This window comes from Zophobas morio, unplaced genomic scaffold (genome assembly GCF_036711695.1).
Source record: "Zophobas morio isolate AGI-343-1 ecotype UQ-CSIRO unplaced genomic scaffold, CSIRO_AGI_Zmor_V1 ptg000030l, whole genome shotgun sequence".
NCBI lineage: Eukaryota > Metazoa > Arthropoda > Insecta > Coleoptera > Tenebrionidae > Zophobas > Zophobas morio.
This window is the reverse complement of record NW_026972135.1, coordinates 10,909,557-10,928,336: the sequence shown is the minus strand read 5'-3', so window position 1 is coordinate 10,928,336 and position 18,780 is coordinate 10,909,557. Positions and strand designations below refer to the sequence as shown.

General features: G+C 38.1%; 1 protein-coding gene and 1 long non-coding RNA gene across 2 annotated transcripts in view; one reads left to right on the top strand and one right to left on the bottom strand.

The window, feature by feature from the left end:
• Positions 1-6,862, top strand: part of LOC135137932 (uncharacterized) — a 138,240-nt gene extending 131,378 nt beyond the window's left edge. Inside the window, exon 3 of the long non-coding RNA XR_010281959.1 lies at positions 6,445-6,862. This is a non-coding gene — a long non-coding RNA (uncharacterized LOC135137932). The remainder of the gene's footprint in view (positions 1-6,444) is intronic.
• A 2,156-nt stretch (positions 6,863-9,018) lies between these two features.
• Positions 9,019-11,171, bottom strand: LOC135138558 (uncharacterized). The gene is made up of 2 exons (XM_064068539.1): positions 11,138-11,171; positions 9,019-11,078 (listed from the first exon to the last, which is right to left on the bottom strand). Exons 1-2 carry the CDS (start codon positions 11,169-11,171, stop codon positions 9,019-9,021), a joined length of 2,094 nt encoding a protein of 697 aa, XP_063924609.1.
• Between the last annotated feature and the right edge of the window lie 7,609 nt (positions 11,172-18,780).

Below are 18,780 nucleotides of genomic sequence, written 5' to 3'. Positions count from 1 at the left end.
TCGGAGCACAATCTTCATGTTTGTAAGAAAGAAATACCGTGAAAATGGACGACAAAATTGTGGAAGAAAAGAAAAACTCACTACACGTGCAAAAATATCCATTGTGACTCTGGCTACAAAGGATAACATGTCGTTCCAAAAGATAAAGAGAACCCTATGACTTCCTGTTCACAAAAGAACAGTTTTGCTAGTACTGACTAACGACAAAAATGTTAAATATGCCGAATATAAGAAATAACCAATGTTAACAAAAGAGCATATTAAAAAACGTCGTGATTGGGCCAGAGAAATGCAGACGAAAAATGAAGAATGGTTCCAGACAGTTTTTTCAGATGAAAAGAAATTTAATCTTGATGGTCCTGACGGTTTTAGATATTATTGGCACGATTTCCGGGAAGAACCAAAGTATTTGTCAAAACGAGTTCAAGGAGGTGGCAATGTTATGGTCTGGGCCTTTAATAGCTTAGGAAATACAAACTTAGCATTTATTTCAAATCGAATACACTCTCTGGATTACCAAGATGTGTTGGAAATGCACTTCAAACCACCTTTGAACCTATTTCAAGACAGCAAAGTGATTTTTCAGCAAGATAATGCGTCGATTCATGTGTCTAATTCATCGAAAACGTTGTTTGAACGAGAGAATATAGCTTGGCTACCACTGCCTGCGAAAAGCCCAGATCTCAACCCTATTGAGAATGTATGGGGTTCTGTTGTACGAGAGGTTTATAAAGATGGGAAGCAGTACGCAACAGTTAATGAATTGAAAGATGATATCTTGACGACTTGGGAGAATTTGGACGTCAATTACTTTATCCAGTTGATCAATTCTATTAAGAAACGCGTCTACAATCTCATAGAAGCAGGCGGAAAATACATTGGGTATTAAATTAGTTCTCTTTTACTTAGTTAATTAGTTCTCTTTTGAAACGTGATAATAATTTGTCACAATAAATCTTTTAACAAAATTACTTATTTTCAATAAATTTCGTTCAGTTTTGTGTTTTCTATGAAAATGTTTTATTAAATTAATTAAAAGTGGGATTGCTCTCTCAACCAGGTATATCTACTTTATTTTAATACGTTTAGGCAAAAATTCTGCACCGTGATAATTTTTTGTCTCGTACCTTATGTAGCTAATATAAAAAAACTATATATCGCATACATATTTTTTTAATATTTTTTCACCATAAGTTTTCAATATTTATTCAATAAAAAAAATGCCATAATCTACATTGTTCCAATATTACTACATAATATATAGAAAATATAAAAAAATTATGTATTATAAAGATTTCTTTCAAATATTATTTAAGTATAAGTTTTCAATATTTATTCAATAAAAAAAAAATTGTCACTTTCCATATTTACGAAACATTTAGTTTTAATATTTAGCACATATTTGTGTGCCACAGAGGTAGAACTAAAAATAAAATAAAAAGAGACCCTTATTCCACCCCGGTACGACGCCTAGTATGTACGGTGATGAGATCACTGATCTTTTTTTATGAACAATTAAATAAAAAATCCTCGATGACGGCGGCCAGGCGGCATTCGCTAAAAATGTAAAATATGGGCAAAAACAAGACTGAAACAGAGTGGTACTGTTCGAATGAATAGAAGAGATTGACCAACTCTTTTTGGCAAGTGGAGAATGGGATTGGATGACGCGAAATAATGTTTCTTGTGTAAAGTGGATGGACAAAAGGGCTGTGACTGTACTGAGAGACCGACCTGCGAATACAAAGCAAACCCATCCGGCCAATGAAGGAAGGAGAAGCATATCAACATCTCGATACCCCCACGGGATACCACGTCGATAGAACACCTGAACACACCCTATGTGCCATGAACGACCAGCTCCATGAGATCTCCGAAAGTCCCCTGGCCCCTTGGCAAAAAATCAATGCGGTTAACACGTTTATAGCGCTTAAAATAGATCTTTGACTAAAAGGATCGTCCGTGCAAAAAAGAGCAGTGCACAGTTTTGACAAACAGCTAGCCCAGATACCTACCATACAGCAAGGGAGGGGCCAACATCATACCCCTCGCTGACCTGGTGGATACGGCTACGACCACCCATGCCACGAAAATGCTCACCACCCTCGATAACACCATCAATAGCATAGCTAAGTGCCAGCTGGAGGCAGTGCTGAGGCGACGTATCGGCCGAAGACCAACGGAGGCCGACCTTGCACAATCCATTCACCACTTGCTAGTGACGTGATTGGAAAACGGGGGATGGCTGAAGATGAAGACAATTAGTCTTCGAAACATGTCCCCTTTCGTATATTTAAAGTTAGAATTATATCTGTGGAGTATAGACTTATTTTAGAATACCTAACTTTTGATAACGCTCCACTAAGAGTAGGAGTATATACATATAAATATAGATATATATTTTTATCACAATGAAGAATGAAAATTTTCCTGAAAAACCTCTGGGGATTTCGTTTAGAAAATTTTCCGAAAACGGAATGTTGGATGTAATAGCCAGAGTTCTTCAAAGCAAGGTTGCTCTTTTCACTAACAATCTATTAATGTACCCTTCAAAAGCATTTATTGCCGAAATTGTATATAAAAAAATCATCTTTCAGAAGATTCCTGAATTTATTAAAAAAACTTTTTACTGATGGATGTTGACGTCAATTTAGAATTTCTACATTGTGAGAAGTGCATCATGAACAACTTGTTCACTTTACAAGGTACACTTTAATTGCGACAATGGTGAAACATTTTGTAGGAATTGTTAATAAAAAAATTCATAAAAAAAATTTCCGACAAAATCAAATTATTGATGAGTACTTGAAACAATATGCACCTGCAAATGCACATCTGTGACTTCTTTATTAAGCATTTTTTTATAACATTTTATATTTAACATTCGAAATTTATTATTTATTTTATATACTGATTTGAATAAAAAGTGCAACACCTATTATTCGTCAAGGGATTTTGTTGAAATTTTCACAGAAGGTGTAATCTAGCATATGCAGTAAGTGATTAAAATTGGAACAAAAAATTCCAGCGATAGCTGGACTTTTCTTCTGTCTTTTGTCTACAAGGTCTGGCTCTGTCACATAGCCAATGCATAACTCTTACCAGCTTTTCTGTCAAATTCGTGTCAAACGCATCTTTCACAATGCCTAGAATTCGACAACCTGCCAAGTATCGTCACCTAAGTCAGTTTGAACGAGGCCGAATAATTGGTTTGAGAGAGGCTGGATTTTCATTGCGGGAAATTGCCAATCGTGTGGACCGCAATGTAGCAACGGTACTAAGATGTTGGTCGAGATGGTCTGAAGAAGGACTTCATGAGCGTCGCCGCGGATCTGGACGTCCTAATACCACTACTGCTCGTGAAGAACGTCACCTAAGAACTTTAGCGCTAAGAGACAGGTTTTCCACAACACGTGCTGTGGGAAATCATTGGTTGGAAACTCTAGAAAGAAGACTGTCAATGGCATCCGTATATCGCCGAATAAGATCTTATGGACTTCGTTCGTACCGACCATTTTGGTGTCTACCTCTTACTCCACGTCATCGCACCCGCAGGCTAGAGTGGTGTAATGAGCGAGTGAATTGGGTGCAAGAATGGCATAACGTGGTGTTCAGTGACGAATCCCGTTTTTGTTTGTGGGCCCATGATGGGCGTAGGAGGGTCAGACGACTACGTGGAGAACGCAGAAATTTAGATCTTGCTCTTCAACGTCACACTGCCCTTACGCCAGGAGTGATGGTTTGGGGGGCTATTAGTTATAACAGTAGATCACCCCTCGTTTTCATTGAAGGCAATTTAAACGCTGCCGGTACATAGCAAACGTATTGGAGCCCGTTGCAGTACCATATCTTCGGGGGTTAATTAATCCCATTTTCCAACAAGATAATGCTCGCCCACACACGGCGAGGGTTACAACACAGTATCTGGACGAAACTAATGTGGTGGTACTTCCATGGCTGCGCGGTCCCCTGATCTGTCTCCAATCGAGCACGTCTGGGATATGCTCGGTAACCGACTGGGTAATTTACCCCATCCTCCGGATACTTTGAATGATCTACCTCAGGCCGATATTAATCATCTGATTGATAGTGTACCTCGGCGAGTAAATGAGTGCATAATTAATCGCGGTGGGGCAACTCATTATTAAGTAACTTTGTTAATTGTTACCCTTTCTTTTTCAAATTGTAATCATTTTCTTGTCGCACTACATTATAGCTTCTGTGAAAATTTCAACAAAATCCCTTGACGAATAATAGGTGTTGCACTTTTTATTCAAATCAGTATATGTACACAGGTTTATGTAATGTTTATCGTCTTTGTTTTGACTGAATTATAATTTATTTTTTAATATGCAGAGTTGTTATAGTACTTTGTTCAAATTTGTGTGAATCTTTAACAAACTGTTTTTGTTATATTAACAATTATTGGCGTTTCAGTCAAACCTCTTCGTACAGTAATATAACTCACATTTTGAAGAGAGCACATTTTATAGTGTTTTTGAGTACCATTGCGTGTAAATGAAAGAAAAATTAAAAGCTGTTGGGGACACTATTTTCAGTGAGGAAACTTTAAAATTTCTATCAAATCAACCCACCTTCTGAGGAAAATATCCAAACAGAATGGTCGTGATCTTCAAAAAGCGTCTATTATTTCACAAGCTGTATCTTTAATTGCCGAAACCGGTGCCCAAGTAAAAATTTTAACTTGTGATGGTGCGGCCTTAAACGTAACAAAGGGTACAACTTGGATGCAACTTTCATTGCCCTAACATTAGTACCTCATTTCTGGTTGCTTCTCAAAAAATGTATTTCTTTATTGATCCATGTCATGTCATTAAGCTTGTACGTAACGCATTAGCTGAGAATAAGTCTCTAGTAGATGATGAAGGCAATTGTATTCAATGGAAATATGTTTCATTACTACACGAGCTCTAGCAAACAAGTTGCGTCGTGCACACATACGATTTTTTAAACAAAAAATGAAAGTTAGATTAGCGGTTCAAGTTTTTAATAGATCCGTAGCAGATACCTTGATGTACTGTGAACAAAAATTAGGTCTGTCTGAGTTCCAGGGCTGTGGAGCTATAGTCAAATTTATTAGAATATACTTAACAGCAGATCTTTAATTCTTCCAGGCCATAAGAAAACTGTCAAAAAATTTTGAAAAATCTGTCGAATTCAACAATTTATTATATTTCTAAATTAAAGTTGATTAATAATGAACTTGTTATTGGTTCTAGATGAAAAACAGGGTTCATTGGTATGACTGTGTCATTGTCCAGCGATGTGATTCAATTGAGTCAGAAGCTCCCTTTGTATAAGATCACTTAGATTGTTTTTTTCTTCAATAAGATCACGGGGTGGCTGGAACAATAACCCAACTTGTAGGCCATTTACACGGTCCTATAAAAGATGGCTGGTTCGAGCCGAAATACGAGAAGGGGGTTTGGGAAATTGTTTACCTTTGGAGCAGATTTCGATTTTGGTCACATCTAGTACCAATCCTATCACAAAACCCGAGAAAGTAATAAATAATAGCTTACCTACAACTAGCGGACTGTACTGAAGAGGAAACTAAAAAAAAAAGCGAGGGGGTTTCTGTTATCCTTCCCCAAGTGTTGTTCAGATTTGTAAAAAACCTGAAATATATGTACGAATACATTTGAACGATATACAAACCAAAAATTTTGCTTTTACATCAAAATTCATTCATTCAGTGAAGATATATCCAGACTACGAGAAATGAAACATTTGTTCTTTAGTGAGGCCATGTCTGATGTGTGAACTGAACTCACATGTTTACAGAAAAATCACCTACCGAAAAGGCACGTGTTTATAGAATTGCTGGAAAGCAAAATTTTATAGAATTGCTGAATTGCATTTCTCACGGAAATAATTTTTTTCATTACCTCGAATTCTCAAATAGCGAAAAGGCACATGTCTATCAAAGTTGCTGGATTACATTTCTCGCGGAAATAGTTTCTTTCATGACCTTGAACACTCATATACCGAGGAAGTGGGTAAAATTGCAGAATTACATTTCTCATGGAAATTTTTTTTTCACTACCGTGAAGTGTTTCATTCTTTTCAGTGTCCATATATGGACATAATAAACTACTGATTTGACATTTATCCCCTCTATTGAATTAATTATTTTTGATGAAAAGCAAAATTTCTCGAAGCCTCAAAATAACCGAAGATAACCGTGCTGGAGAACGTCATCTCTCAGGTATGTTTTTTTTTATTACTATTATTATTATTATTACATGTTTACCGTCCTCCCTCACAATATGAAAATTTCGAAACGTGAAAGCTTGTAACACAACATAAAAGTCACTAAAGTTACCAGATTTAGTTACTCATGTTAAAAAAACAGAATATAGTTGGTTCTTTTGTTGGATGTTTTCTTTTTGTATTGAATAGTAATTCTTCTTGTTTTTTCAGGCATTCAAATTTCAACAACTGGGAACAATGCCAATGGAACCTAAGGCCAGAATTCAATTGCGCAAAATTTATGAATGAAGGCGTTTTTCAGCAAGATAACGCCCGCCCTCATATTGCACGAACTTCTATGAGGTTCTTAGAAGAGGAACGTATCCCCACCTTACCCTGGCCACCTCGATCACTGGATTTATCGCCCATTGAAAAAGTGTGGGATTGGATGGGTATTCATATTCAAAATTTACCACAGCCCCCGTCGACTTTGGATGAACTGAGTCATGCAGTTGAAGATCCTTGGGATGCTGTACCTCTAGAGTACATCAACATCCAAATGGATAGCATCCCTCGTCGACTGCAGGAGTGCATTCGTCTACGTGGCGGTCCCACACATTATTAGTTTTTTTCAAAGTTATGTTTTGTTTTAGATGGTTTTTGTATATTTTACCTTAATTAAGTATTATTCTCCTTTTCTACAAAATTTTGTTAATAAAAATTCCTATTTTGTGGGTGTTCGGATTTCACTTGCGGTCAGGTTAGTAGTATTATAAATAAGTAGTAGAATAGTTGTAATAATAAACAAATATGTATATCTTTATTGTAGCTTATGTAAATAACCATATATACTACTGGCCGAAAAAATCGCAAAACCCAGAACTGGCGGTTTTTTATTAATGAAACTTTGTGGAAATATTTATCTATGTTTGATAATGTACTGATAAAAGTTACAACAGATTTTACCGAAAACCGAAGCTTACAAAAATTTTTCTTTGTTATTGTTCTCTGCCACTGATAATTTCTTTGCATTACTGCTAACCATGGGGGGTTTGTGTTTTATTGTGCTATCTGACAATATCAGTACTACCACAATGTCTCGTGTGCGTAGACGTCGAAATTTTCAACAAGTCTTTTAAAGCGAGGTCGCATTTTGGGGCTTCGCGAAGCAGGGTTGTCGTTTCGGAAAATCGCTGCTCGCGTGGATCGAAATGCTGCAACTGTATTGCGATGCTGGCGAGCTTGGCACGAGGAAGGTAGAGGTCACCGAGCTAGAGGTTCTGGACACAGGAGGAGCACGAATCCACGTGAAGATCGGCACCTACGAACATTGGCAGTAAGAAACCGACATGTGTCTAGACGTAGCATAGCAGATGACTGGCATGCGGCGGTTGGTCGGCCGATTGCGATGAGAACAATTTACACCCGACGTCAGTGTTTTGGACTACGTTCCTATAGTCCCCATTTGGTACTACCGCTAACTCCAGAACATCGCCGTCAACGCTTGGAATGGTGTCGCGAACGTTTAGGCTGGGATCTTGAGTGGAATTCAGTAGCTTTTTCAGATGAATCCCGCTTTTGTTTAGGCATGCACGACGGTGGGCAAAGGGTGAGAAGATTGCGTGGAGACCGAAGGAATATTGCTTTTTCTGAGGAACGGCATGTGGCTCGAACTTTGGGGAGCTATTGCATACGGCAACAGGTCACCTTTAGTCATGATTCAAGGGTCTGTGACAGCTCAACGATATGTTGATGAGATTCTGGAACCGGTTGTTATACCGTTTGTTCAAATCATCGAAGATGCCCTTTTTCAGCAGGACAATGTCCGTGCAATCACGAGTCTCTTTGAGGTGCTTAGAAGATGCCCAAGTGCAAATTCTTCCTTGGCCTCCTCGTTCACCCGACTGGTCACCTATTGAACATGTGTGGGACATGATCGGCAGAAGGCTGGGTGAATTACCACAGTGTCCACAGACTCTAGCTCAGCTTAGACATGAAGTCCAGATTGCCTGGGAATCCCAGGAGGATATCAATAATTTAGTTAGAAGTATGCCAGGGCGAGTTGCAGAATATGTAAATGCGAGGGGTGGACCGACACATTTTTAATTTTTTACTGTTGTTCGTCGAATTTTAAACTGCAAGTGTTATCGTGCATTTCTTTTGTTAAGACAATGACATCCACAACCTTTAGTTCAAATAAAAACACTACTTCTTGGTGTTGCGATTTTTTCGGTAGTAGTATACTTTGGGAGGAAATGTACATCCCAGGTTATATAAAATAAAACCTGTCCTACAGTACTGTTGACGACTGGAGCTTTTTCCAGCCGTATTTTGTGTTCATAGAACTAAGAATGAAAGTCTTGTGTTGCTACACTTGGTTTATTGTTTCGCTTGCGGTGGTTACATCGCTACTGGTCTTAAAATTAAAAATTAACACAAAGTATAAAAATAAGTGGGGGTTAGGCCGACTTCTCCTGTGATCGCCGCCAATTCTTCAAAAGGAGCGAGCCGCCCCAAAGGGAGCCGCTCCAAAGAGATCCGACTACACGCTCCGCCAGGAAGTCGGCATCTTTGGAGCGTTGAGTTGCGACAAAGGCGGCAAATTGCAACTACTACTTAACAATTAACATAACTCCCCCCGTTGAAAGAACATATCTTTCAAAATGAACATGCCCACATAAGTAAATTGAAATAAACATATAACAAACAGACAAAATAAGAACAAAAAAAATAAGAACCAATGTCATGCATGCACCCCAGTGAATGTCTCTAAGTTACTAGTCAATGGGTAAAGTCTTTCACTCATCACTGAACTGGCACAGCACAAAGTTTGGTTACAGGCCTTTTATGCACTCCGCGCACTGTTTTCACCGTTGCTACGCGGCACTGATTGTCGCTTCCCGGGTGCAGTTCCTGTATACGACCAAGAGGCCATTGTTGGGGTGGGATGCCGTCCTCGCAGATTATTACCAGGTCTCCAATTTGTGGCTGTCGCGCTGGAACTCGTTGCCATTTCGCCCTGTGTTGTAACGAGTGGAGATATTCGCGCGACCAACGTCTCCAGAAATCTTGGCGAATTTTCTCCAGAAGTTGGTAGCGAATCAGGCGATTGGTAGGTATGTCGCTACAGTCTTCTTCTGCGGGTGCAGTCAGTGGACCACCAATGAGGAAATGAGCAGGGGTGAGAGCGGAGAGGTCGTTTGGATCATTTGAAAGTGGAGTAATAGGTCGGGAATTTAAGCATGCCTCTATCATAATTAAAATCGTGTTCATTTCTTCGTAATTGAGAAGAACGTTGCCTAGAATGCGCCTTAAATGACCCTTTACAGATTTTATCGCTGCCTCCCATATCCCACCCATGTGTGGAGCGTGCGGAGGAATGAACTGCCAATTAATACCCATATTCGTTAAAGATTTAAGAACTACGTTTTCGAAAGATTTAGTTCGAAATAATTGGAACAATTCTTTTAGATATCGATTCGCTCCAACGAAATTAGTACCATTATCAGAATGGAGCTCATGAGGTTGACCTCTGCGTGAAATAAACCTTTTCAATGCATTTAAAAACGCTAAAGATGAGCACTCGCATACGAGCTCGATGTGCACGGCACGAGTGCTGAAGCAAACAAAAACAGCGACATAACCCTTGATGGTTTTTTGGGTTCTGCCGTGTCCATTTTTTAAAATAAAAGGACCACCATAGTCTACACCTGTAATAAAAAATGGTCGTGAAGGTGTTACGCGAGTTTTAGGAAGATCCCCCATTAATTGACTGAATGGTACCGGCTTGCAGCGGTAACATTTTAGACACTTGAATATTGTTCGTCGAATTGTATTTTTGGCTGAAATGGGCCAATATTTGCAGCGTACTGCAGACAAGGTTCCCTGACAACCGATATGAAGGTTATCCTTATGATATTTTTCAATTATTAAACGAGTAACAAAATGGTCTCTCGGCAATAACAACTGATGCTTGCGATCATTACTGATTTTAGCATGATTTAGTCTACCACCAACTCTTAAAAAACCAGAATTATCAATAAACGGATTTAAACCTTTTAATTTACTGTTACTCGTGATTTGATTATGCAACTTAAGTTGATGTATATCATCCTGAAAAGCTTCTTTTTGAACTAATTTTATTATTAAATTATGTGCTTCTATGATTTCTTTGCTTGTTACATGACCAGATTTTTTATTGTCCTTATTTCTCAAATTCTGAATAAATCGCATTATTATGGCAGTAATTCTACACAATTTATCAAAGTCCGAGTAACGTAGTAGAAATTCGGTGGAATTTTTGGTCGCAAGACAACATGTTAACTTTAGTTCCGGCAAATCAACATGTGACGAATCATTTAAATGTTCGTACGGTAAATCAGTCCTAGTTAAAAAGGTCGGTCCATTCCACCAAAGTTGGAAGGACTGCAAATGACGGGGATTATCCCCGCGGGACAAAATGTCCGCAGGATTCTGTTCTGATGAAACGTGATGCCAATTATTTTCAGGTGTTAAGGACTGTATCTCTGATATCCGATGTGATACGAATGGTTTTAATAGTGTAGGCTGCGTTCGAATCCATGCTAACACAATAGTGGAATCAGTCCAGTAATGACACTCCTGGACATCAAAGTTTATCAAGGCTTGCTTAACTTTATGAACTAATCTAGCTAAGAGAACTGCGCCGCACAGTTCAAGTCTGGGAATGGTTTGTGTTTGCAAAGGGGCAACTCGGTTTTTTGAGCATAAAATTCGTGCTTCATAGTTCCCACTGGGATTCTGGGAACGTAAATACACGCAAGCGCCATATGCGTTTTGACTTGAATCGCAAAAACCATGAATTTCTATTTGATGCTTGTTTGTAACTACATGCCGAGGGATTGAAATATTGGTTAATTCCGGAAATGCGTTTAAAAATTCGCACCACAAAGTGTGTAGTTCCGCTGGTAAGCTTTCATCTCAATTAAGTTTGAGTGACCATAGTTTCTGCATTATGATCTTCGCGGTCACTGTGACAGGTGCTACTAAACCTAATGGATCAAAAATTTGAGCAATGGTGCTCAGAACTCCCCGTTTTGTTATTTTATGGCATTTAGGATTTTTTAAACAGATCGAATATTGGATGGTATCATTACAATTGTTCCAAAAAAGTCCTAATGTTTTGGCTGCAGCTTGTTTGTCAAGGTTTATGATTCCCGGTGTTGAGGTGGAGTCTATGCAAGGTAAATGATTTGAATTAATTTTGTGCAGTTCAAACCCGCCCTTGCTTAAAATTCCCTTAATGTCGTTTAGTATTTGAGATGCATGGTTAATATCGTTTGCCCCGTAAATTAAATCATCTACATAGAAGTCCCGTAAAATTATATTTGCCGCTTCAGGAAAGTTTTGTTTTTCGAGATTTGCTAACTCTTGCAAACATCTAGTTGCCAAATATGATGAACTCGCAAATCCGTACGTCACTGTGTTTAATTCAAAAACCTTTACCTCATCAGTGGAGTTAAAACGCCAAAATATTTGTTGGTATTTGCGGTGATCAGGGTGCACCAATATTTGCCTGTACATCTTTTTTACGTCCGCGGTTATTACAACTTTGTGAATTTGGAACCGAATTAGAATGCTAAATAAGTCTTGCTGTAGGTTAGGGCCAACCATAAGATTTTCGTTAATTGATTTATGGTTAGTTGTTTTCAAAGATGCATTAAATACAACTCTTAATTTAGTTGTGAGGGAAGATTCGTTGTAGACGGGATGGTGGCTTACAAAATAACCTGATTCGTCAGGATAATTTATTTGGGTCATGTGCCCTAGATCTAAATAATCAGCCATGAATTTTGAATATTGTTCAAACAAATTATGATCTTTTCGTAGACGTTTCTCTAGATTATAAAATAATTTTAGTGCAATTTCCTTCGAAGAACCCAAATCCGGAGGTTCGTTTATGATGGGCAGTTTCACTTGAAATCTGCCGTATAAATCTCGCGTGAAAGTGTCGATGAATACCTTTTCACAAAGGTCGCGATTATCGCCAGGAAAAACTGGGTCGGATATGTTTGTCACTTCTTCTAATTCCCAGAATTTTTTGAGGTGTACATCAAGATCTGTATTTGAAAGATTGCAAGAAGTTGAAGTGTTTGTATTGAAATTATTCAATACTCCCGCAATAACCCATCCAAACTGTGTTTTTTGAAGAACCGGCCCGTGTCGGTGAATGCGGATTTGTCCTATGCAAATTATGTTCCAGAATATTTCGTTACCGATAAGAATTTCCACGGGCTGCGATAAGTTGTAAAACGGATCTGCTAATTTTATGTTATCGGGTAAATTTTGTAAAGTGGGGAATGACGAGTTGGGTACGTTTCCCGTTATTTCTGGAACTATCAAAAAATCTAATGTTGCTTTAAATGACGAACATACGGATGCAATTTGAATTGTTGCGGCATGATTAATTACTGAAGAGTTGCATCCGATGCCAATGAGAGGCAATTGGATATTATGAATATTGCGCAAATTTAGCTTTTTCACCGCCCTTTCTGTTATAAAGTTTGAAACTGATCCATTGTCTAATAAGGCTCGAAATTGCTTACCCTGAATTTTGTCGTCACCAAATGCTAAAAGTTGTGTTGTTGACAAAATAACATTTTTATTTAAGATTTGAGCGCAATTACTCATCGATGACGAGGAGGGTTGTGGCGAATTATTTTGATTAAGATCTACATGCAATAGTGTGTTATGGCGACGGTTACATTTTCTACAATTGCTCGAATTGCAGTTTTCTACCTTATGTCCGCTACGTAAGCAATTAATACAAAGTTTACGTTTTTTGCATTCACTTATTCTCTGTTCAGAGGTTAAGCCTAGAAAGCTTTGACAATTGAAAATATTATGTTGTAATTTACAATAGTTGCACGTAATCTGATTGGTCTGCGACACATTTACAATATGGCTTGCAGATTTATTATTGAACTGATTATTGTGGAGGTAAGATTTGTGTTTGTTTGAACTATTTGTATTCATTTTATTGCTCATTCGGTTTAGTTCGAAAGATTCAAACATTTGACATCGTTGCGTAAGAAAATCGAGAATATTTTTTGTAGTTGGAATGGTACTATTTAATGTACTTTCCCAAGCGATAGTGGTACTCTCGTCAAATGTACTAGAAATTAAGTAAACAAGCAAATCATCCCATTGCATTGTGGGACGCCCTATAGCATCTAAAGCCTTGATATTAGAATTAACGATCTGTAAGGACGAACGTAAGGATTTTGAGTCTCTTGAATTGATATGTGGTAGTGAAAATAATGCTCTAATATGATGCTGACTAATAATTCGTTTGTTCTCATATCTTTCCGTTAGTAAATCCCATGCTGACAAGTAATTATCTGTGGTTGGTGCTAAGTGACTAATTGTTTTTTGTGCATCTCCTGTCAAACTACCTCGCAAATAATGGAATTTCTGAACTGGATTTAAACTTTGATTATCATGGATAAGTGATTTGTAACAATCCCTGAAACTGATCCATTCCGTGAATGCACCACTGAAAGCCGGTATAGAAATTTCAGGCAATTTGATGGAGATAGAATCAGGTTTGTTTTGATTCGAATTTGCCTGAGCAACTGTGTCTACTTCGATACCTTTTTTTTGAATAAGTTGTTTGGCCTCGCTGATGGCCTTAAAATATTTATTTTCGAACTCGAATGAGTCCTCATCTTTAACATGAGACTCATCGGTTTCTATAATTTCTAAATTGATATTTTCAAATTCTTTTAACAAAGGTTGGATTGCACTTATTCGTTCTTCTATCTCAGCAATTCTGTTCTGATTTTCGGGGTCCGATATAAATTTGCAAAAGTTAGTTAATTTAGTTTTAATCGCAGCTCGTCTTCTAACCAAAAGTTTAATTTCCCCCATTGTAATGAAACACGATATTAATTACAACAGCACATGCAAAGGAGAGTGTGGAAATATGGTAAAGAAGAAAAGTAGTGATCCACAAACCTGTGTCGGTGACGTGCCGATGATGAAGAAGAACTCTTGGATGTAGCGTAGTAATGTAGCGATGTGATGGTTATTAATTTGTTGATTATGAAGATGTTGGGAGAAACTGCGTTGCACTTGCACAAGCACGTTTCCCGAATGTCGAATATTGACACTGCGTTCAATATCCGGCTCGAAGGACCATATGTTGACGACTGGAGCTTTTTCCAGCCGTATTTTGTGTTCATAGAACTAAGAATGAAAGTCTTGTGTTGCTACACTTGGTTTATTGTTTCGCTTGCGGTGGTTACATCGCTACTGGTCTTAAAATTAAAAATTAACACAAAGTATAAAAATAAGTGGGGGTTAGGCCGACTTCTCCTGTGATCGCCGCCAATTCTTCAAAAGGAGCGAGCCGCCCCAAAGGGAGCCGCTCCAAAGAGATCCGACTACACGCTCCGCCAGGAAGTCGGCATCTTTGGAGCGTTGAGTTGCGACAAAGGCGGCAAATTGCAACTACTACTTAACAATTAACAAGTACCTTGTCAATTAATTTATGACAGCGTACACACCTGAGCCTGATGTGTCCATAGACGAAAGTTTACTATTATGGTCGACTCATTTGGAAGATGTGTATCTCGAAAAAAAGAGCAAGGTTTGGAATGGAGCCTTGTAGACTGAAGCTAATACAGGGTATACATGGAAGATTATAATTTATAACGGCGCGAAAACAAGCCTTCAACTGTTCATTGGCTAAATACCTCGGACATGACAAAACCTACAAAAGTGGTTCGAACTCTAGCTGACAAGTTATTGAAAATCAGAATTGTTCAATGTTCTTTGCAAATTGACAACAGACGCTCTAGGAACAGTTCGTATAAATAGGAAGAATCTCTCAACCACCATCACAAAAAAAGCTAAAAAAAAAGGTGACACATCTGCAGCATTCCATAAGAATGCTAAGGTGTTTAAAATGGCATGACAAAAAAGATGTAACAATGCTATCTACTATTTACACGGCCGATATGACTGGTATAAAATAAAAAGACCGTGCCTCGCTGCCGCCACCGGCTCCAGTTAATCCGTCAAACCGTTGCCAACGCCGGTTTTTTTCAGACGAACAAACAGTTGCTGGCGAAGTGCCTAACCTCAAAAAGTGGCATAAGTATACGCTACGGTCCTAGTAGTTGATGAGTGTTACTAACGATAAAACGGAAATGAGTGTGGGAGACAAATTCTCAACGCATGAAGAATTTAGTGAAGCTCTTGCTGCATACAAGCAGAGTATTTAACAACGAATTTTGGATCCGTGATGCAAGACCGCTGGAAAAAAAACGTTTTCCTGAAATAAAAGTAATAGCTATATAGTGGGGCTTCTACCTCAATAAATTTGAGCTAGGAGTCTCATGACTTTTTATCGAGCGTTTGTCATCGTCTTGTCCTTGGTTGACCTGACCTCGGTCGGGTTCGGGTAGTGTCGTGCCCATGGTACAATAAAACATGGTACGCCATTGCGCATTTTGTGTGACGTCATTCGGCTTGAAACAACTGCGAAATTTGAAAATTAGAAATAGCTACTGTTATTGTCTGTGTAATAAAGATTAGCCTTGGACAACAAATTTTGGTACTCATTTGAGGCACTGTAACAAGTAGTACTTTTAATTAAATACGTTTACATTGTTAACTATTGACTTAATTATATCATTAACCAATCGTGATTATCTTACTGGCACATTAATTTAAAAATATTCATTACAAAAAAATGACTTATTGTGCAGTGTCCGGCTGCGCTAATTGTCAAAATAAAAATAAGGACACAATTTTTTTCGTTTACCCAAAAGTGAAAGCAGTGGATAAATTTTTGTAGAAGGGAAAACCCCATTTCTGTAAAAAGTGGTATGAAGTACTTTTACTTTAACAATTCTAACATTACAAACAAAACGCATGGTACTGAATACTTACTAACGCCCCGAGTAAGTCAAGACACGCTGGAGAATTTTTTTTCGTACATTCGTGGAATGGGAGGCGGCAACGAAAATCCCACTCCAGTCGACTTGATGTATCGATTGCGTTGGTACATTCTGGGAAAGCACTCTTCAATTGCACTAACACTAAACATGAAGAAATATGCCTCAAAAGCACTCCTGCAATTTCCAAGAAGTAATGTTAAAGTCCAGGTAGAATTACCTAACAGAATTCATTTAGAGGGACTTCAGTTTGTGGCTGGATTTGTGGCTCACCGTTTTCGATTAAAATACCTGCATCTTGGTATTGATACGAGCCAAATACCCGTTGCAAGTACTACTCTCGACTGGATACATTTTTATCTAAGGGTAATCTACTGACGCCATGTGCTAGACTTTTACACGCGGCTCAGGTATTAGATGCCTTGTTTTTGGCATTCCATGGAGGTAAAATTAAACAAGGGCCACGCATAATTGAAGATGTTGTGAAGCAGATAAAAGACGCATTATCTGATAGTAATGTACTTCCAAATGAAGTGTTAACTTGCCCACTCCGTACGAGAACGTACATTGGAATAAGGGAGTTGAACAAAAAAGTGTTTCTTGAAGATTTCAACAAAAAAAAAAAAAACGCGAATTTCAAATAATAAGTGGACTTTAATTTTTGAACTCAATTTTTCATTACATACCCATCAAAGTTGTCTATCTATAGACAAAAGTGGTTAATTTTCTTAATATAAAACACAACCACTTGACAGCTTTCTGATATTTGACGGTACTTTGACGTAAAACATCAGCGACCTCTTAAAGACCTATCTAGCAAGTGATTGGCGTCTCTTTATTGACAGTAGCAAAAGAAGTCTCAAGGCACTCCTTTTACATAATGGCAATACACATGCTTCTATTCCAATTGCTCACTCCACATCTGTGAAAGAAGAATATGAGGTGATTGCACTTCTTTTACAGAGAATAAAATATGTTGAACATAATTGGGTGAACTGTGTCGACTTGAAGATGGTTAATTTTTTGTTGGGTCAACAGAGTGGTTATACAAAATATCCTTGCTTTATCTGTCTCTGGAACAGTCTAGCCAAATCAAGTCATTGGACACAAAAAATTGTTGGTGAAAGAAATGTGATAAAGGAGCCTTTGGTTCCCCGAGAAAAAATTATACTTCCGCCTTTCCACTTAAAGTTGCGGTTAATGAAGCAATTTGTTAAAGCTCTGGACCAAAATGGTGAATGTTTTCAGTTTATTTCTCAGAAATTTCCTGGATTAAGTATTTGGAAACTAAAGGCAGGCATTTTTAATGGACCTCAAATACGTCAATTAACTAAAGACTCCAGTAATTTTGAGGGTTCTGACGAAATTAGAACGACTTGCATGGAAATCATTTGCATCGGAGGTTAGATTTACATCTGAAACATAACCGTGAGCTTAACAGAATCCCTAAAAAACCCAAACAATTCACCAACTCAGCACCCTATACCCAGACCTCTCAGAAGACATCCAAACAATAGTACTTAGAAGAAACTCCCTCAACGCGATAAGAACAAACTCTTTCTTTCTTTTTGTTTCTTGCAGAAAATGACCACGAAAAAAGCCCAGCCACAAGACTCCCAAAAGGCACCAAAACAACCAGACCCATTCCACAACGGACGAAACAGAGGCCACACAGAGTTGCCCTCCCAATCATCGCACATTTGACTGTAGGATTAAGATATAGAGTTAAGATACATAACTTAACATATTTTAAGTTAAACAAATGTTACACCCTGTGGTGAAAAGGTCCTAAGCCTCAGCAACATCAGAAATATCTTAAGGATTCCATGTAATCATACATGTATTTAGAGACTTGAGTTTCCATCTCCAGAGTTCTCTTCGAGTTCGTCAGCTCCCTTTCACTGGTCACCAGTCTTAGGCCTGTTCGTCGTAACTCAAAATATATTTGTTTGTACAGTAAAACCTCTCTACAACGGACAGCTGTGGTGACTCAGAAAGTGTCCGTTATTGCGAGGTGTCCATTGGAGATTGATAAAAAAAAATAAATATATTTGTTGTATACATATACTGAAAACCTATTTGATGATTAATTATGTATTCTATGAGATTATCCCAAGACAGGTAGATTTTTATACTTTCTTACGTAAGTGAAATAGCCGCCATTTTTTTCATTAGGAAATTCCTAACGTATTTGCGAGAAACATACCATTGGTATGTCATAATAGGGTACCGCAAGCGGTACTCAAAATTAGTTAATCCGTTAAAAGTACCTGAGCTGTTGAATAGATTAAATCTTGTTAACAAATAAATCTGTGTATTGTGTAGACGTAAATTTCTAAGAAATTTATTAAAATGGTACCAAATTTTACCGCTGTTGAGGCGGTCCGTCGTTGGGAGGTTTTACATTTGCTAAACATACTGTCATGAATACAAATATTTTATATTCTTAGTTTGCGAAATCATGACGCCTCGCTTCCTCTCGAATCATGCAATGCTGGTAATTGGAGACGGGAGAGCATTATCCTGCTAGAACGGAAATGTGATTGAACTAAGACAAGTGGGGAAAATTGCTGTTCTAGCGGGATGATGGTTTCCTGGCTCCAACGAGAACCCAAACCACAGACCA

Bases quoted from the DNA above. Each gene is read 5' to 3' on its own strand.
- LOC135138558 (XM_064068539.1), bottom strand. From the start codon at position 11,171: ATGAAAGCTTACCAGCGGAACTACACACTTTGTG. The intron at 11,079-11,137 runs GTGCGAATTTTT...CTCGGCATGTAG, and splicing joins GCGGAACTACACACTTTGTG to TTACAAACAAGCATCAAATA.